The sequence below is a fragment of the Rattus norvegicus genome, chromosome 9 (assembly GCF_021556685.1).
Source record: "Rattus norvegicus strain SHRSP/BbbUtx chromosome 9, alternate assembly SHRSP_T2T, whole genome shotgun sequence".
Lineage (NCBI taxonomy): Eukaryota > Metazoa > Chordata > Mammalia > Rodentia > Muridae > Rattus > Rattus norvegicus.
The window spans coordinates 31,565,992-31,586,162 of NC_141542.1; the positions used below are offsets into that span (position 1 = coordinate 31,565,992).

General features: G+C 45.5%; 1 protein-coding gene across 16 annotated transcripts in view; it reads left to right on the forward strand.

Moving 5' to 3' along the window:
* The window catches only part of Runx2 (RUNX family transcription factor 2), a 326,063-nt gene that overhangs the window by 195,682 nt on the left and 110,210 nt on the right, over positions 1-20,171 (forward strand). For 7 of the 16 annotated variants that reach the window (XM_087567021.1, XM_087567027.1, XM_087567030.1 and 4 more), the window contains 2 exon segments: positions 7,391-7,456; positions 9,178-13,493. The exons of 5 other annotated variants lie outside the window; for them this stretch is intronic. In XM_087567021.1, coding sequence (XP_087423147.1) covers positions 7,391-7,456; positions 9,178-9,656 — 545 coding nt within the window. In that variant the 3' untranslated portion in view covers positions 9,657-13,493. 16 annotated transcript variants of the gene reach the window in all.

Sequence of the window (20,171 nt, forward strand, 5' to 3'; positions counted from 1 at the left end):
GGAGACATATGTGAGAGAAGACAGAGAGAGAGAGAGAGAGGAGACATATGTGAGAGAAGACACAGAGAGAGAGAGAGAGAGAGAGAGAAAACACACACACACGCACACTGACAGAGACACAGAAAGACAGAGAGACAGAGAAGACACACAGGAGATACACATGTGAGAGAGAAGACACACAAACACACAGACACACACACACAGACACACACACAGACACACATACATACACGAGAGAGTTCATTTTCTTAATATGCTTTCTTTTTCCAAGTTAACAAAATGACGTTTTACAATAAACCTTATTATAAAAACACTTTGCAAATAAGTAAAAACATCACACATCAAAATTAAGCAGACCCAGTCTATACAACCTATGAGCTTCTATACAGTTGGAGCTGGCATTCAGAATGAAAGCTGTGAACTGAGTTTTACACTTTCATTATTGCATCTGTTTTATGCAGCTCTCCACCATCAAAGAACAAAACACACACACAAGCAAGCCCAGGATGGAATTAGACTAGGAAAACAGTCAGCTTTCTATACTGTCCTATAACCCATGCCCATGACCTGTATCTGGGCCTTCCTCGTCCCCTTCATATTTATCTTGTTCTGTGTATCCGTGTTTCCTATAGCCATGTGCACATTTGTTTCCATATATACACATATTATTGGCCTCATCTCACTTGTGAGAGACTGAAAATGCAGCTTCTTTTTGAGATCATGTGATCTTAATAGTATACATTCCATCCATTTTTCTGGCAAATTTTAAATTTCATTTTTTAGAGTTAAGTAGTATTCCATTATATAATATACATAAAACACACACACGTGTGTGTGTAAGTAGTATCCATATATATATATATATATATATATATATATATATATATAACACATATATAGCATTCCATATATGTTAAGTAGTTTTTCTATTTATATTAAATGTGATAATATATATTTAATATATATCATATTTCCATTATCCAGTCACTCGTTGAGGGACAACTAGGTCAATTCCAGTTCTTTGCTCTAGTAAGTAAGGCGGCAATTAACAGGAAGTACAGTAAGAAAAGGAATTCTCTGTGTATACACTGAGGAGAGAGAGAAGTAGTTGGGTCATATGGTACCTCTGTTTTTAGAGTTGTTTTTTGGTTTTGTTTGTTTTCTAAAGAAATCTCCAAACTGATATCCACCATGGCTATGCTAATTTGTTCTTTTCTTTAAAAAAAATTACAAAGTAAAAATATCTATCTGAATAGATTTATTTTATTATCTAAAACAACATTAGTGCCAGTGACGGTGTTGTCATTTAAATGGCTTGGTAGTGTTTATAGACACAAGCATCCCAGGTACGCATAAGAACATAGTACAAATTTGTACCCCATGGGAGGTGGGCGCTGAGTTCTGCAATTGGTGCTTGCCCACCTTGCTCTGGGAATCCCGTGTGGGGTAGCCATAGCCAAATTTACCTGAGTGCCCCAGTCTGTGTCCTGTCCATCCCGAGGAGCAGAAGGACAGGATGTAGAACACTGTGCATGCTCATAGAGGCTCGTCTTTACACATTCTCTGCACAGTCACTCGGCCGCCTCATCAGAGGCATCAGAGCTGTCCGTACTTGGCTGAGGGTTTTAAAATCCCTCCTCTTTGGCCCACAAAGGAAGAGATGGGAGCGAAAGAATTTCCCTTTCTCACTGCATCTTCCTCAGAATGCAGATCCAGGCAGATCCTGGGCCCTTCCCACCATCACCTTCTGTCTTATCAGCCAGCAGTGCGGGGGAGGGGGCAGGATGTTGGATCTGTGACAGCAGGACACTTTGGAGTCCCCATTGTCCCTGACCCTGGTGGATTCAGACTCTCGTGTCTGTCACACTCATCTATGCTCCATTCTGGTTAACTTTTTCTTTCCTTTCCCCTCCAGTCCTAGCTATGGAACGTGGGGTCTTTGCACAAGCTAGGCAAGTGCTTGTACCTTTGAGCTACATCTCAACTGCATCAATGATGATTAACGACTCTGAAATGCTGGCTGTTTATACAAGGGCAGACATTCAGAGAGATTCAAGTTTTACCCCCATTATCTTACTGACCCAAACAAATTCCATGACTTTAAGGGCAGTGATGGACCCAGGTTCATGGGCAGGGACAACTGTGCCCACTTTCTAGAAGGGCACACATGTCTACTCTGATTCTCCCCATTTCCCTGTTTCCCCCAGGGTCTTCCCAGTATGGAGCTACATGGGTACTGGCTCTTAGGTCGAGTGGGTGTCAGGAAGGAAGGGACAGAAGGCTAATAAAATAGGGACATCTGTTTCTCAGTGGCGAATGTTGCTGGATAGGTGCTCTACCTGAAGTCTGAGACGAGGTGACTCGATGAGGGCCAAGAACATTTTTGTGTCCATTAAAAAAAAAAAAAGCATCTAGCAAGCTTTTAGCTATGCAGTGTACTTGACTTACATTTTAGACTTAATGTCAACATTTTTTGACACTTCTTTACACACACACACACACACACACACACACACACACACTCAAACTCACTATGTTGTCCCTTCTGGATCCAATGTCACGACAATCTTCTGTATACCCCAGCCTCTGGAATACTGAGACAACAGACTCGAGTCACGGCGGCTCATTTGCAAAGAGAAATATTTATTACTTCCTTTCATATGTAAATTGCATGGCTACGTTGAGTTTGTGTGTATTGTATCCATGCAGGTGATCTGAAGGCCAGGGTGTATCTGATGCCCTTGAACTGGAGTTACAGTGGAGACTTTAACCGCTGAGCCATCCCCTCAGCCCTCCCTGAGCTCTTCTGATGCCTGCCCCTTCACTGTGTTGGGACCTCGCTGGCCCTGTCATTGAGATGCTTACGATGCTTACGTTCCTTCACTGACTTGTTTTTCCTCCAACTGCCCACATATTTTTCTCATTCGAAGCTCTTACAGTTGTACCAGGTTCTGGGAGGGATGTGAGAGGAAAATAAATGTTCTGCTGCCCAAAGCTGACTCTAGTTGGAGAGAGCAGACCAAGAAACAGCTAATGAGTCCGTGGAGTCCAGAGCAAGGGCTCAGAAGAGTGGCGTAGGAAGTGAGTGCTGTTGGAAGGGCTGAAATAGGAAGTTGTTATGTAAGAAGGCAGTTGGGATGAGGCAGCCAAAGCGTTGAAGCGGAAGAAGGCTGCGCACTACCAGAAGACAGCAACCCCCCCCCCCCCGCGCCCCCTAGGTCTTGTGTGGTCTGTGTTCTCAGGAAGGATGTCTCGAGCCAATAAAAAAAGTTCATGCGCTTTCTTTGAGATTTGTCGAAGTGAAAGCTCCTGCTGGGTAACCAGCCCTCACTTAGTGCTGACATTAACACCTCGCTGCCAGATCTGCTGGCCTTTGGTACTGCTTGGCCATGTCCTTACACGAAAGGATAGGCTCTGAGTGTGCCAATGTGGGTTCAGTTAGATTTGAGCCGTTGCCTCTCTTCTGCCCCTATCTCCTTCAGCTAGGTCGTGTCGTTTCTACTAAATATTTAGTATGGAAGCTAACCTGACCAGTTTCCCAGCCGGTGCCCCTTACTGACAAATAACTTCCTCCATCCTCCTTAAATTCCAGGTTCCTTTTATTATAAAGACCTCCTTGCCTGTTTTTAAGCGACAGCTGTTTAGCGACGGTATCCTAAATGATAAATGTGTCTTAGAGGTAGAGCTTAGAAGTGCAGAGTATTAGCACTGGGCTGGAGCTCTGTACTTGTCTAGCATGTCTGAGATGGTAGGTTCGGTCCCTTGTATTGTACTTTAAAAATGGCTTCTTTCAGTCTTCATGGGTATCCACCCATGTGTAGAGTACACACACACACACACACACACACACACACACACACACACAGAGAGAGAGAGAGAGGGGGGGGGGGAGTAAATAATTTTTTATTGAAAAAGAAAGTCCGATTATTCCCATTAACCAGCTCTGATGAGAGATCTGTGCCTTCAACAGCTGTCTTTAATTGTGGGGCAGGGTAAGTAGCAGTGAATGAAAGACCCGTGGTAAGGATTAGAGGCTTGAAGAGCCAAATCCAGAGGCTCTCTGGTACCCCCCTTGTCTGGGTTCACACACTTTCCCCTTCTCTGAAGACTCCCAGAAACCTGGCTAGGTAGAGAGTCTGCCTGGCCACTTTCCTCTTACCGACCTTACAGAGAGAGGCAGTGTTCTTACTTTTAACATTGCTTTTGTTTTTATTTGGGCCTCTCGGGCATTTTCTTAATGTATTCTTCCTAGTACGCCTCAGCGCTTGAGGGGAGGCAGCCGCCTCTGCTGCTTTCTTGAGCAAGGCTCTTTCAGCTCTTCCTTATGGCAGCTCCATTTGTTTGCAACCTGCCCAGCCCTGGCTGCCAGTGGGGACAGCAACTTTGGAATGAAGCATCTGTAGGAAGCTGTCCAGAGGGACTGAGCTCTCGACCTTGATCCCTTGACCCTGACCTTCTCGCACCCTGAGCAACTGAAACTGGTTGCTAATTGTTAATCAGATTAGATCAACAATGTCACCAAAGTGGAGCATTAGGAGGGCTCCCCCAAACCAGTAATTATCACTGGGGTGACCCTGAGATACCAAGAGTCTACTTAAATAATTTCCATTTAGACAAGTGTAGTGAGAAGAATGGGGAGGGGGAGGTGGTGAGTTCAGCCAGATTCCTCGAGGGTGAAGGATAGTGTGGACTGTCTGTCCTCTCTTAGAAACCAAAAGGGCAGCTGTACACTGGCTCTGCCTCCTTCACTGCGTGGGGATGTTGAGTGCCTGAATGGCTCTCCTCTGGGCTTCAGCTTCCCTAATTGTCAGGTGTAGGTTAGATGACAATCCATTAGGCTTTCCCATCAGAGTGTTTGACTGGCCGAAGACGGTCCATGGCTAACTTGGGAGATCGAAGGACACAGCAGAAACTGTGATAAGTACACAGTTTTGTGGGAGTCATTTTTAATTTATCCAAAAATCCATCCAAGGGCCACAGTCCCCTCCTTGTCATGGTTTTCAAGTTTACTGTATAGTGTCACTCCGTCCCCAAGTTGAGTCAAACTATTGTCATCTTGTGGTTTTGCTAACTCCCGCCAGCCCCGGGGCATGGTGAGATGCCATTTTGAAACTTAGATTTTGTTTTGAGATAGAGATCTCAGCCCAGCAGCCCCAACTATCCTGGAGCTCTCTAAGTAGTCGAGGTTGGCCTCAAAGATGCCATAGTGCTACCGTCATCTTCTTAGTCCTGGGAGACAGGTCATATCCTCCCCATTACAGGTTAATTTTAAAATCATTAGAAGCAGAAGATCTCGTGTCTATGGTAGAAGCTTCAGTTTCCGGGAAGTTTCCATTTTTTCAGTGCAGTTTAATGTACCTTGTACACAGACTAGATCATCCGTGGGCAACAGCAAAGAGAGTGGCTTTATTTATTTATTCAGTAGCTGGGAGCTTTAGGATGGCTGTGGATTGCCCTGAGAGTACAGGCCTGTCATTGGAGCAGGGTGTGTGTAGGGGTGAGGTTGGGGCAAATTTGCATATACAAATTAGATGGAGGTATATTTGCATATACAAATTAGATGGGGTACAAGAACTTCTAGACCTCTCCCTCGTATTTTTGTCTTATGGGCATTTTTTTTTAACAAGTCGAATTGACATTTTCCATAGTCAAGTCAGAATCTTTTTTTTATTTTTTTAACTTTTTTTAACAAAATGTTTGTGGCTGTATCAGAAAGGTACAGTGTCATTGTCAAAAACACCCAAAAGGGAGGTCTAAAACACTGCAGCCCTTGTCCAGCCAGACTACAGCTTCATATGAAGAACCGTTCAGAGAGAGAAAACGTAGCTGCCTTTCGTCCTTCTGAAACAATGGCTATAAATAAACTATTAGGATCCCTCCCACCTGCCCACCATACATGACAATTTCTTCTTATTTCTTCGCGCCCAAATACATTGCGGGTCCACTTCAGAAGGAGTGCTCATTATCATAAGAATGACTGAGCAAATTCCAGGAAAAGCTATTGTTCGTCGGTTACTGAGAGTCTCTTCTTTTTTTTTTTTTTTAAATTTATTTATTTATCATATATGAGTACACTTTAGCTGTCTTCAGACACACCAGTAGAGGGCCTCAGATCTCATTACAGATGGTCGTGAGCCACCATGTGGTTGCTGGGATTTGAACTCAGGACCTCTGGAAGAGCAGTCAGTGCTCCTAACCGCTGAGCCATCTCTCCAGCCCCCGAGAGTCTCTTCTAATCCTTTTCAAGTCTACTTCACCTGCTCCTCAACGCATCGCTGTGTCAAATGACTGGAAGTGACCAATCGGTCACTTAAGCTTTAACCCCGGTAGACACTTGTCCCCGTTGTTTCCACTGAGATAAATGAACCCAACCAGAGCTCATTCACTGAAAGATGACAGCCAGTTTCTGCTAGCTAACATTCTCACCGCCAAAGCTGCACCGATCTTGGCATATTCCGCTGAGTAACCAAAGCACCAGCAGAATGTAGCCGCGGAAACAGAGGTGTGTGTGGCAGGAAGAAATACAAAGCCATGTCGGCGTTTACTAGCAGGGTCCCCCCCCCCCCCCCATAAAGACTTTTAACGAGATTTCTGCATCAAAATAAGTGAAACCATATGGAATGTTAATTATTTTTAAAACATAGTTTTAAGGGAAAATAAATACACGTTAGAAGCCTTAAAAAAGAAAAAGAAAAAAAAAATCAATGTGTCTATCTGTGTGTAAAGTCTGTGCTTCCTGGAAGGGTAAATGTTGACGTTTGTAAGTGTGACTTCTTTCCGTTTTAAATTACTCGGGCTATTCTGGCTTTCTTCACGTGCCCTGGGTATTGAACTTAATGCACATGGAAGGGCCCTGCCTGTGTGTATTAGGCAGGCCCCTCAACTTCACCTAGATGCTGTGAGGCAAGAGGGCTGCAGAGGACCACCTGTGGCCTCTGCTTGGGGTCTTGTTTGAGGCAGCCCATAAACACAGCCCAGGGAGGCGGCTACTCTCATCTGCTCCTGTGTCTGAGTCTGCCACCGTCACTACTTTATTTCCACCTCCTAAAACTCGAGCTTGTCAGAATTTCATTTAGGGGGACGGGACGGGTGAGCGAGAGGCCAGTCAAGGAAGGAGGGGTTTACAAGAAGCAGACCGCAAAGTGCCCTGCTGCATGCATTTTAGCCTGTCAGCTTGAAAGTGTTTGCTTGTGGTGTGGGAGGCAGCTGATTTGCTGTCCACCTTCTGCAAGTGGGCCTGGGGATGCTGGGAAGGCACTAGTGAGGGATGGGACCCTCCACACCCCAAGGCCCTTGTTTCTCCTCCTGCCTTGGAATTAATGACATAGACCAGATGTCAATCAATCCTAGAGCTGGAAGGGAACTTAGAGTTCATCCCCTCATTTTCCAGATGATGACACTGCCACCTCTGACTTCTGCCTCTGGCCTTCCTCTCTCAGTAAGAAGAGCCAGGCAGGTGAGATTTTACACAATTGCTGGGCTGGGCAGGGCTGGGCAGGGCAGGGCGGGGCGGGGCTGGGTGGGGCTGGGCTAGACTGGGTGTGGCTGGGCTAGGCTGGGTGTGGCTGGGCGGGGCTGGGCTGGGCGGGGCTGGGTGTGGCTGGGCTAGGCTGGGCTGTCTTCTGGCTACTGTCTACTGGTTTATGAGATTTGAGACAAAAGGTTATGTTAACTCTTACATTGCATTTAAGCAGCCACTATGTATGACAAATGCATTTCACACACTGAATCCCAGAGTACGGTGAAGATTACGAACAATGTTCATTTTAACAAACAGTACCACCCTCTGACAGACCCTTTCAAGACACATAGCCAGCTGTCAGAGAAGAAGGGTTGAGTACAAATCAGGCTGAGGGACAATTATGGTCTCCAGATCTGCCCGGCACTTTCTGTTACAGCTAAAACCTGTAGCAAAGGCAGATTGAGAATCTAAGTCGAGCAGTGAGGGGGGCTCCAGAAGACATCACAGACTTAGCACGTAAACATGGATGGATGAAACAAAAGGTCTTGTAATTCTGTTGGTTCTAGAAAATTATAGTGAACCCCTAAATCACAGCTATGCGTTTTATCCATTTCAGGAAACTAGTTTCCACGTGCAAAGTCTTCTAGCCACACTTTGATGAGTTAGACAGCAGAGACATCTCCTAAGGAGACACTGATAACTTGTGAAAGTTCTAGGAAGACATCTAAGCTTTGAAAGACCCAGAGCTCACTCTAGTGCAGGGGACAGGGAGCTGGCAATGAGTCTCTCAGCTCAATCTCTCCAAGGCACTGGGTTCTAATGAAAGCTGCTGTGGGTCCCTGGCCTAAATCAGGTCCTGTGTCATTTATCAAGGCTCTCTGTCAAGGTCCTCACCCCACCCTCCACCCTTCCACCACATCCCCCCACCCCCATCCTCCACCCTCCCTCTCGATACCTTCTTATCTAGTTTATGACTCAAGGGAGAATTTCTGAGGGCTAGGCCTTCCCCGACACCCCCGGGCAAAAGCTAGATAGTGTTAGATTACTGAAATCTACTCTGATTTCGCTGTGACTAAGATGAGAATTACCATAAGATTTTTAAATTCTCTTAAAGGTTAAGAAGAAATAGTAAGACTATGTTAAGGGAATCTGTTTGATGCACTTTTCTTAACAAAGAAACCCATCCCCCGCCCCCATCCTTACCTCCACCCCCAAAGGGGACACTAATCCTATTACTTGGGATTTATCTTTTTACACTGAGTTAGGAAGAATCAGTTGATCTGATTTAGTAAAAGTTTCACTCCGTGCAATAAGAAACAAAAAGGAAGGGATGTGTGTGTGTGTGTGTGGGTGGGAGTGGGGGATCAATGAAGATCCAGCCTTAAAGTCTGGTGAGTGATCCTGTGCCTGGAGTTGGGCTGGCTTCCACACAGGGCCTAGTTGGCACTTGCTGGTGAAAGCCCTTTGGGACTCTCTGGGTGTGGAGGAGAACTCAGGGCTAAATAGCATTGAGACAGTAAGGTGGACAAGTAAAGTCTGAGGTGAGAAGTACATTTGAAAACCTGTATGTGACTTGCTGGTCCTTGGGAGAAAGCTTCCTCTTTTCCCTTCTTTTTAATTTTTTTTTAAAAAAAATCTTGTAACGTCTCTATCATTTTAATTGATATTTACAGATGTTTCCCCCCCCTCCCCGTCTTCTGTTGTAATTTTTTTAGGTGCTTCAGAACTGGGCCCTTTTTCAGACCCCAGGCAGTTCCCAGGCATTTCATCCCTCACTGAGAGCCGCTTCTCCAACCCACGAATGCACTATCCAGCCACCTTCACTTACACCCCGCCAGTCACGTCAGGCATGTCCCTGGGCATGTCCGCCACCACTCACTACCACACGTACCTGCCACCACCCTACCCCGGCTCTTCCCAAAGCCAGAGCGGACCCTTCCAGACCAGCAGCACTCCATATCTCTACTATGGTACTTCGTCAGCGTCCTATCAGTTCCCAATGGTCCCCGGGGGAGACCGGTCTCCTTCCAGGATGGTCCCACCGTGCACGACCACCTCGAATGGCAGCACGCTATTAAATCCAAATTTGCCTAACCAGAATGATGGTGTTGACGCTGATGGAAGCCACAGCAGCTCCCCAACCGTTTTGAATTCTAGCGGCAGAATGGATGAGTCTGTCTGGCGACCCTATTGAAGTCTGTCAACCGTGCATGGCCCAGTGGCATGCAGTGGCCACGTCCCACATGTGTTAATATATACATATATAAAGAGAGTGCCTATATATGTATATTGATTAGCTATCTAGAAGATTTCTCATTCACTCCCCAGTTGTGATCTGGCAACCCTAAGAGTGTGGGGACAGTCATTACTGGGTTTCATATTGTTTACTATTTAAGATGTCTCCTCTACCAAGGAGCAGACCGTCAAAGGTGTTATCTGGTCTGGTTTCGTAAGTGACCTGTTCCCACAACAATTCAGAGAGGTGGACTCTGGGTCCGGGAGGAAGAACGGCCACTTCCTCCCTGTGCTTTGCAACCAAATCAAGGCCTCTGCTGTGTGGAGGCCTGTGCACTCTGCAGACCAGCTTACAAAGCTGTGGTGCACTCGGAAAGGGACGAGAGGCAGCGTGGCTGCTTCCCCTACCGTCCACTCTGAATACCTGTTCCAAAGCTTCCCTTCAGACTTGATGCAGGTATGCGTTTGAACTTTTGAGTTCACTCTTTTTTTTTTTTTTTTTCTATTCTAAGAAAGTGACTTCAAAAATACTGATCAGGACAGATTATTTTATTTTACTTTTTTAAAATATTCCCTCACTTCCCCCATTTAACCAAAAAATAAGTCCCATTCCCCTCCCCCGTGCCTCCTGCTTCTCCCTTTATGCAAAACTGAAAATGGCAATATCTTATTATAGCCATAATGATATAGTGTTTGAGTTGGCTGTGTGTTGTTTGTTTTTACTTTCTTTTTTTCCTTTTTTAAGTTATGAATATGTGTAAAATCTGAAGTAACTTGCTAACGTGAATGGTCATATAACTTTAAAGATATATTTATAATTATTTAATGACATTTGGACATTTGGAACATTTCTTAGTGTAATGGTCTGTTGACTTCGGTCTCTAAAAGTGCTTCTTCTTAAATAACAAGTTTCTTCAGTGGGCTAGAGCCATATCGGAAATATTGCTAAGCAATTTCAATTCCTTCAGGCATAATGTGATTTTTTTTTTTTATGATAACTCCCATTTCCAAATATTTTAGTTGTAGTTTTGTTTCCATGATGTATGAAGGAAATGCTATGCTTCTTTCTTTCAGGTGTTTGATTGCCTCTGACACGGCTTTACCTGTTAAAGCAATAATTAGGGATTAAAAAACAAAACAAAACAAAACAAAAACCACCTATAACCCTGCAGCCCTTTGACGCTTAATGCGGCCTCTTTGCTAGCATTGAAATGCTGGAGACATGTGGTTTCCTAATTTCTTCATTTTTGGGGGGTGGGGGGTTGGCCATTATGAGTCTTGTCATATTAAAAAGCCAAGCACAAGTGATTGGCCGAACTGCAGAAAAGTGTTCTGTGGTCTCAGAGTTGAGCAGAACTCTAAATTGCAGGCTTCGTGGTTGAGGGCCTAGGCAGCTGAAAGCCACACGTGTAGTAAAGGCTCAACCATGACACGTACAGCCTAGGAACACAGATGCATTAGGAGTCTGCACCCCCCCCCCAGCCTTACCACACAGCCATTCAGGGGAACCCAAAAGTGCCTTACCCAAGGAGCCCCCACCCCCAACAGCAGCTTTGCAGGAAGTGGAATGAAGTCAATGTCCTAGGGGAGCTGGTCAGCTGAAGTAGTAGCTGATGTCAGTAGACACAGAGCCTGTGGGGACCTCCAGGAAGCCTTTGATACTCAAGGCTCTCACTAGGGAGGGCCGTAGAGAGCAGGGAAGACAATGTATGTAGCAGTTGGTGTCTGCCATCGTGTGTGAACATAAGATCCAGCCCTCCTAGGAGGACGTACTGTGATCATTCCTGGCACCTTGTGGCCAATCCCTGAGTGTGACTCCCTAATCCAAGCCAGAGATCATTCAGTGACACCACCAGGCAAGTGCTAGCATTCCTCCTGCACAAAGTGTGTTTGTTGGGGGTTGGGGTTGGGGGCCACCTTCCTTTGAATCCAGAGCCATTCTAAGAGTCCTTCAGGCTTTTGCCTTTAGCCCCTACACCCCCTTGCTCTCTGTTCCTTCTCAGGTTGACCTTTGTCCCAATGTGGGACAGTCCAGGGGCAGATGGGGAACTTATGTGTGCCTCCAACCTGTGTTTTCCCTCAGGATTCATCCTGACTCCTTCTGACACAAATTGAGGGGGAAAGAAACCCACCCAGTAGCAAACCGAAACACTTTGCCTTCTAAAGGTTGTGTACCAAGTATGCACAGATAGATGGTCAGGCCACCTTTGTGTTTCTTGAGATGGAATTTGTAGCTGATGCTATTTATTGTCTGTGTGTGGTAGCTTGAAGCACACCACGGTCCGTGTGTTTGTCTGATGCCTATTTCAGCAGCATTTACAAAAGTCAGTGTCTGGTTACACTTTTTAGTTTTCATTAATCGACATGGAAATGTTACCACCGGTGCCAGCTGCACCCTATTTAACTTCTTTTCAAAGGCACTATATTTGTACATTATTATTTTTTTCTTTAACGTTAAAGGGCTTCTTAAAGTTTACAATACAGTTATTAAGGGACTAGAGGGGATGCCTTAGTGCCCAAATGTTATTACAGTGGCTGCAGGCAGCAACCCAGAAACATTTTTGAAAACAGGTTGTTTCCCTCCATCCTCCCTTATTTGGGAAAAATTCAAGTGCTTTCTTCACCCTTCAGCCACCTCACAGGGTGACTCCCGTTACAACAGTCTCCCCCATTCCCCCACTATGTTTTAAATTTTCCCCTTCCCCTCCCTTTATCTCTTAAACTCTTCATTTGCACTGGGTCACATGTATGATTTGTGGTTTTAAGACCAAAGCAATGTCTTAATACTCTCCTGGGACTGTTTTCGTGTACAAACTTCCCTGGGCTTAGATGGACATGGTTCTCGAAGGAGCACAAACATGGCTGAGATTTGCAGTGGGACCGACACAGCCATATAAAAAAAAATGCTCTTCAGTTATCTCAGAATTTTAACCTAGGCCACAGTTCCTAACGGGCACCATGGCTTTGGTTTCAGGTTAGGGAATGAGGCGCACCCAGCCCATAATAGAAAGACTTACCAGATTTAACTAGTTGGCTCTCATCCTTCCCTCCGAGACCCTAAGAAAACGAACAGAGCAACATCTCCACATCATTAGAGACTGTCCACAGTAGGTTCAGAAGGGAGCAGCCATGTTGGGGGTTCTCCTTGCTCCAAGGAAAGGCACTGACTGACCTAGTTTTAGAGAACAGTAGCGGGAGCATTTGCATCCACAGTGTTTGAGAGGGTAATAAACAATAAAAGATGATTCTCCCAGCCTTTGAATTCATTGTTCTTAAAGATGATGATGCATCTAAAACAAAGATTTTTTTTTTCTCCTCCTATGTGGGAACTTTCTTCGTTGTCTGTTTACTTCATGTTTACAAATAATTGTTTGCTTTTTAATGCAGTACTTTAAAAATATATCAGCCAAAACCATAACGTACAGTAATTTCTTAGGTATTCTGAATAAAATTCCATGTCTTTCGATATGCCTACTGTTCTTAGGTTTCTGCGGAACAACAACAACAACAACAACAAAAAAATTGTAGCATTTTGTGTAAATAACAGCTTTCGTTCTTATTTTTTTATTTCTCTGATTGCTATTGCCCAAGATTTGCTTTCCATGCACATATTGTACAAATTCTGCTTTGTACCACACAGGTCACGATTGTGGATGAGTTTACTCTGAACTTCAAAGGGACTATTTGTATTGTATGTTGCAACTGTAAATTGAATTATTTGGCATTTTCTCCCCTCATGATTGTAATATTAATTTGAAGTTTGAATTTAATTTTCAATAAAAAGGCTTTTTTTTTCTTTGGTTTTGTTATGTGTGTATACTGGGTCTTCTCTCATCTGTGTCTGACTCTCACTCCTGCCTACAGCTAAGAGGTACCAGAGCTACAGAACAGCAGGGGTCCTGAGTCTCTTCAGAGAGAGGAACCTCTTAGGGAGCACTGTGTTCCCTTGTTTTCCCTACATCTGGGGAAGCAGGCAGAGCCTCTAGCCATCAGTGTGTGTCCTTAGTGCCCATGCCTGAAGAAGGGGGTACCCATGCCACCCTGCTGCAAAGCCTCTGACTGTGTCAGGCAGTATAGACCTCTGAGGACAGGAATTGGACCCAGCAATTGACCACCCTCCTCCCAGCTTTCCTCAGACTCCAGGTAGCCCAGACACCACAGGGAGTTGTGTATTTTCCTTCCCATATCTCTTTTTGGGTCTTCAGAAACAAAAAACAAAGCCCTGTAGCAAGTAAATTGGCCCAGAGGAATTCAGCTTCGGAAGTTAGGGAACCTAAGTGTAGTTTGAGGACTTTTGTTTTGTTTTGGGACCAGTATTTATTTTTGGTAAATCCTTCCCCTTCCGTGAGACTGAGTTGTTACTTGCTTCATGGCCCATCTGTTTGACTTTCCACAGTTCTAATTTAAGGGTCTAGAGATGCTGGATCAATGGCCACCTCGGCTTCTTTATCCCAATGGGTAAAGGCCTCCTGTAAGAGGATCCTTACCCAAGAAATCTTGAAAAGAGCTTATTTCTAAGATAAAGAGACATCCTAGAAGAACCTGCCTGAACTTTGACCAAAGTTTGTAGCTTTTTCAAGATGAATATTTATTTATTTAAGTTAAACATTTGCGTGGCTTTCAAAGGCACACAGGAGGGGACACAGAATCAGTCTTGGTCTTTCTTATTTTGTCCCTAGCCACATCTCTTCACTTCTCTAAGTGAGCCTTGAGTTTCTCGCTTACCTATCAAGATAGGCCAAAGAGATCTCTGTTGGGTCCTGAGCCTTGTGGCTCAGTAGTCCCAAATGGATACCAAAAGTACCTCTCAATCCCAGCCACCCAAAATAGCCCTAGGCATCACCAAATGGGCAGCATCTTTATGGCTGGAGTCTTTGCCCAGAGTCTTATGTGGAACTGGTCTGAGGCGATGACTGAGCGGGTAGGAGAGGGATGACTGAGCTAGTTAGAGAGGGATGACTGAGACAGTAGGAGAGGGATGACTGAGCTGGTAGGAGAGGGACAACAGAGCTGGTAGGAGGGGAGCTGCCCCCTAAACCAAGGCCATCAGCAGAAGACTGAGGGGCTCCCCAGTAATGCACACATGTGTCCCTTTTCCATCCCTTTATGTGACAGACCTCAAGGATTGGATGGAGTAGTCCTGGCTCATCTGCACACCTTTCTTTCCTCTCTCTTCGGGCTCCAGGCAGCACAGCTGGGCCTGAAGTCTGCTACAAGGCCAGCATTTCTCCTGGCTGTTCTGTTTCTTCCCTGCAACGACAGGCAGAAGAAGAAAGTCAGCTTTCCAGTGCTTCTGACCCCTGGTGTCCCAAATATTTAATCATGAGACATTTCTGTGAGAGTAGGAGTTTCCTGTTAACTCACTCTCAGCCGAGACTGGCCCAATAAACACCTTCGCTCTCTGTTACAGAGTTTATTTGGCTGGGAAATGGGTATTGCCATGTAAACAGGAAGCTCCCTGAAGTTATTATCTACAGATGTGGTTGAAGAGCCACATGTTTGTATTTATGAGACTCGAAAACAGTCTGGAAAGCAAGGGAGGATGGCGGAGAGCCCTTGGTCACGGCACAGGTCTTACAGCCACACAGGCTTGCCCCCCACCCCCATTCGTTTTGAAAATGGACGAGAAGCAGACAACCAAGAGCCAAGGTGAAACAGTGACAAAGCCACCTATGTTGTCGGGTGAGAGGTAGGGAATCCATTTGTGGGCTCTGTCTCAGCTCTGTGAAAGTCAGTTTGGAGACCTTTCCTAGAAAACAGTGCTACAGCCTAGTGACTGAGGACAGCAATGTTGGAGCCAAAGGTCTCTCAGGGGAGGTGGAAGACTCCTTCTCTGACTCCTGCGACTTCCGTGGTGTCACGAGTTCATCCACAAAAGGCCACAAGCATTCACGCATGTGCTCCTAGTGTCAGTTCTGAGAGACATGTCAAATCTGCTTGCACCCAAGGGCTGCTCACCCCTGCTCACCGCAATATGTTCCCCACCGTGGCTGTCCTCTTCCCTTCTGGACTTTGAGTTAAGAGAGGCCAGGTAGGGTGACGAACAGACTCTTCTCTCCATCCTTCCTATGTGTCCCATCAGCCTCCTTGGGATGTCCTAGGTGCTTCTCAGCAGTAGCCATTCAATCTGGAGACATTGGGAGCGAGAGTTTTGAAGGCTTCTCCTCAAAACCTAGATTAGATGACAGTATAGACAATAGACTGTGCTGCTGGCGATGATGTAATCACGAAAACATGCCCGAGGGAAGGAGAGGAGAGGAGAGGAGAGAACCCCACTGGATAAAACTGAAGTGCACACTCCTAGGGATGGCATAGATTGGCCTGAGGTGTGATTTACTGGGTTTTGGGGTTGGCGTGGGGGAAGCCCTGCTATCCCACAATTATCTTCTTCCCGTGGACAAGGGACACAGGATGTTCCTTGATGAACTTGACATTTTAAGAAGAGGCTTTTTATTCAAAGGCTTCTTGTGACTCAACCCAGCCCTGTTGGTTAGAATTGCCCAGCCAATCAGAAAGCAGAAAGACATAATTCTGAAAACTTGTTTAACCTTTACTAAGACCTACATCATTTTTTGTCACAATGGTGTCTGACCACCTAGCACAGTTGTTTGTTTTGTTTTTAAGCTATTTTATTTAAGTTTTTTTTTTTTTTTTTAGCATCGCAGGTCTTGCTTTCTTCTTTCCACTCACCATGTATGTGTGCTTGGTGTGCATGTTTATTTGAGTGTGTGTGCTTACACATATATGGGAACGATGTGCATTGCACGAAGGGCCCAAGGTTGACCTATGGAATCACTTCAATCACCCCACACTATATTCGTTAAGGCAGGGTCTCTCATTTGAACCTAAGAGCGCACTGAGATGGCTACTCTGCCTAGCCAGCTTGTCTTGGGGCTCTCCTCTGCCTTCTCTGTCTCTACCTTCAAAGTATTGGCATGGCAGAGAGTCTGCCATGCCCACTATATTTTCCTGTGGGTTCTGGGCATGCAAACTCAAGCCAGTCTTCATGATTCTGAGTCAGAGACTTTATCCACCCAGCCATCTCCATAGTTCACTTTTTAAAGGCCATGTGCTCTTACCAGCTCATGTGGGCCCACTCTGAGAGCCACTAGGAAGTGAAATATCTCACCCATCATTTGTATAAAGCAAACATACAGGAAATCTCTCTCTCTCTCTCTCTCTCTCTCTCTCTCTCTCTCTCTCTCTCTCTCCCTCAACAAAATTCTGCTGGAAGACAAAGTGACAAAGGAATGTGACTTGATTTAGGACCAGAACAAAAATACACCAGTCTTCACGTGGCATTGTGCTCTACAGGTCTTAGGAGCCTTAGTACTGGAGCCTTAGTACTGGAGCCTTAGTACTGGAGCCTTAGTACTGGAGCCTTAGTACTGGAGCCTTAGTACTGGAGCCTTAGTACTAGGAGTCTTAGTACTGGAGCCTTAGTACTGGAGCCTTAGTACTGGAGCCTTAGTACTAGGAGCCTTAGTACTGGAGCCTTAGTACTGGAGTCTTAGTACTGGAGCCTTAGTACTGTAGCCTTAGAACTGGAGCCTTAGTACTGGAGTCTTAGTACTGGAGTCTTAGTACTGGAGCCTTAGTACTGGAGCCTTAGTACTGGAGCTAGCCTGAGTGTGGGGGGAGGGGAGAGAAGAGCTGAGCTCAAGCATAGGGCACTTAGAGGTGGTGTGTTAGGTAGGCGTTCCAAGAGCTCCTAAGGTAGAATCTCACAATGGGTTGATTTAAATGTACGACAGATTATTATTTAAAGCCAGCACTAAGCTTACCCAGCACTTACAGGGGCAGGGGCAATGAAATGGTTTAAGGCTTGTAATGCCTCTGTCATCCTCTCTTCCCTTAATCAAGTCATAGACGTCTTTTGGACACCATCCTTATCAGCTAGTCAAGCAGATGACCAGTTTCTGTCTCCGGGTCCTCCTCATGGTTCTGCCTCCAAAAGAGAGAGGGGCTCTTGGCCTCTACTGGTCCAACCTTCGGCCTAACTTTTCCACTGGAATTTAATATTTAAGATTATAGACCATGAGGGTCATGATGTCTTTGCCCCTTTGGCAGGGGCTGAGGAAACTTTGGCAGGGACTCGGGGGGAGGAGTCCGTAGGCAGAGAAAATGTGTCTGGGTATGAACTGTTGTCCTTGGGGCACTGGCAGAGGAGAAAGTCTAAGATAATCATGGAAGAGGATTCTCACTGGAATCTTCTAGAACAGGTGGTACAGAAAGAGGCTGGTGGCACCAGCTTGCAGTTCTGAGCCACAGGAGGCAGAGAAGTATCTAAGAAGGGAGTAAGTGTTGAGTCTGAGCAAGGAGTTAAGTGGTTAATAGGAACTAGGGCTCTTTATTGGCTAATAAAACCTCTCAAGGATTTATATATATGTATAATATGGTTCCTTCAGGCTCCTAGCCCAGTGCTCAAAACCAGAAAAAAAGATAAAAACAACAACAAAAAGCGAATGCTTAAATACCAGTGCTGCTCAAGTCTTGTTTACTTTTTCATTTCCGCAAGTTGTTAAAAAAAAAAAAAAAAAGAAGCCTTTTATAGTGCTTCAGATTTATCACTCCGGAGCTCAGGACCAGAGTCTTACCTCCTCAGGAAAGGAACCCATGAACCCAGCCTCTCTCTGTTTGGGGAGAGGGAGACCCATGATGAAGACTTTAGGAAGAAAGCATTGGCAGGGAGGAGGGACAGACACTGGGCCACGTCTCTGGTCCTGAATGCAAATGATCTCTGTCCTTTTATTACCAGGGGTACTGTTCTCCCGACAGAGCGGGATGTTCTTGCTTTTAATAATAGCCAGACCAGATGCTAACTGCTCCCCAGCGACACGCTGGATGAGGGAGAAGGCAGGCAGCTGATTCCTGTTAAGAAGAACACCAAGAGAATAAGCCAGAAAGTATGAGAATTCTCTGGAAGCTTTTGCTTTGTAAACCCCTGTTTGGCAGAAAGATCACAGAATCCGAGCTGAAAACACAGCGTGTCCCCCCTGCGCCCGCTCCCCGTCCCGCTGCTTACTGGGACCCTGGAGCCTCTTGCTTTTGCCATGCAGCCCTGTTCTGAATTATCCAGGGGACAGGCCCCAGGTTCCTCTAGAGGGAGGGTCCAAAGCTCTGGTCCCCTTGACTTTGAATGACTGTAGAAAAACAGTCATCAGTAGGAGGAACTTTTCACTGGCTCCTTTGCCATAGAAAATAGTAAAATCCTGACCACGGGCCAATTTTTAAAAAATGGCGTCTTTGTTCCATCTTTCTGACTCCTTCTTCCCCTGTCAGAGCCCATCAATCTGTCAGATACTATTTTGTTTTAGCATATGAGCCATTCGCAACAGGCTTTCTTCTTTCCCAGGGACCTATCGGAGAGTATGGCTTCTTGTTCTGAGAGGAGCGATATTATTTCTGGGAGACTGAGGTACCCCATGACAGGGGTCTACGTAGAGCTTTATCACCTTGGGATTTGGTTCACGTGGCCGTATGGGAGGCTCCCTTCAACAACTACTTTCGGGCACTTTGTTGTTCTTCCTGCCTGCTTTCTCATCAGTACCCTAAAGATCCCTTTTTTCCATTCCTTCCCTTTGACGCAGAAAGAGCTCCCTTTTCCTCCCATGCTCTACGACTTCCGGGTAGCCCAGATGGTAAAGGGGGGGGGGGGGGATGGCGGCCTAAGGTGCTCCTCTCTTAGGATGGCGCTGAAAGCTGATGTTTCAATTTCTCTCTGGAGTTAACTCAGATCTGGTAGCGGTCACAGAGTGCCTTGGGCACCTGGTACTTTTTGCAATGTTTCTTTTGTTTTATCTCAGTTTTCCCAGCAGCCCCCGAAGAGGCTAACAGTGTTTCTGTTCCCACTTCACTGATAGGCAGCTGGGGGTTCAGACTTGTCCCGGGTTACAGGGTTATTAAGGCTCAAGCCTAGATCTGCCTGATTGCCGAGGCAGCGCTCCTAAGTCCCGGATTTTCACACAATCTCCCTTCTCATCTATATAATGGAGGCTATGCGAAGTAAATGAATTAACGAGATACGAAAATGCCTTGCAAGGTGTCTGGCACGTAATAGGTGTAAAATAGAGGGCACCTTATTACTGCTCATGATAATTAAGATGATTACTTTAAAAAGCATACCAAAATCTTTCAATTAGTTTGAATCACAATAAAGCCAGGGCCACAAGTGGACATTTTTTTTAATGTACAATTTTAACATTTAAAACATCTGACAGTGACAGTTTTCTAAAGAATTTGAACCTTTCCCACCCCTCCCCCATTTTCTTTAAAAAAAAATGTATGGGTATCGGTAGGCACCAAACCCCAAAGCCTTAGGCTTGCTAGGCAAGCACCTCACCACTGAACTAAATCCCTGCTTCAAATCCCTTACCCGTTTTTCCCCCTGTCAAATGTGAAAGCTGCTTTTAAAACTGGCCTCTTACCAAGGCACCTTCCCTAAGCAACACAGAACCCTCACATCACATCAGCC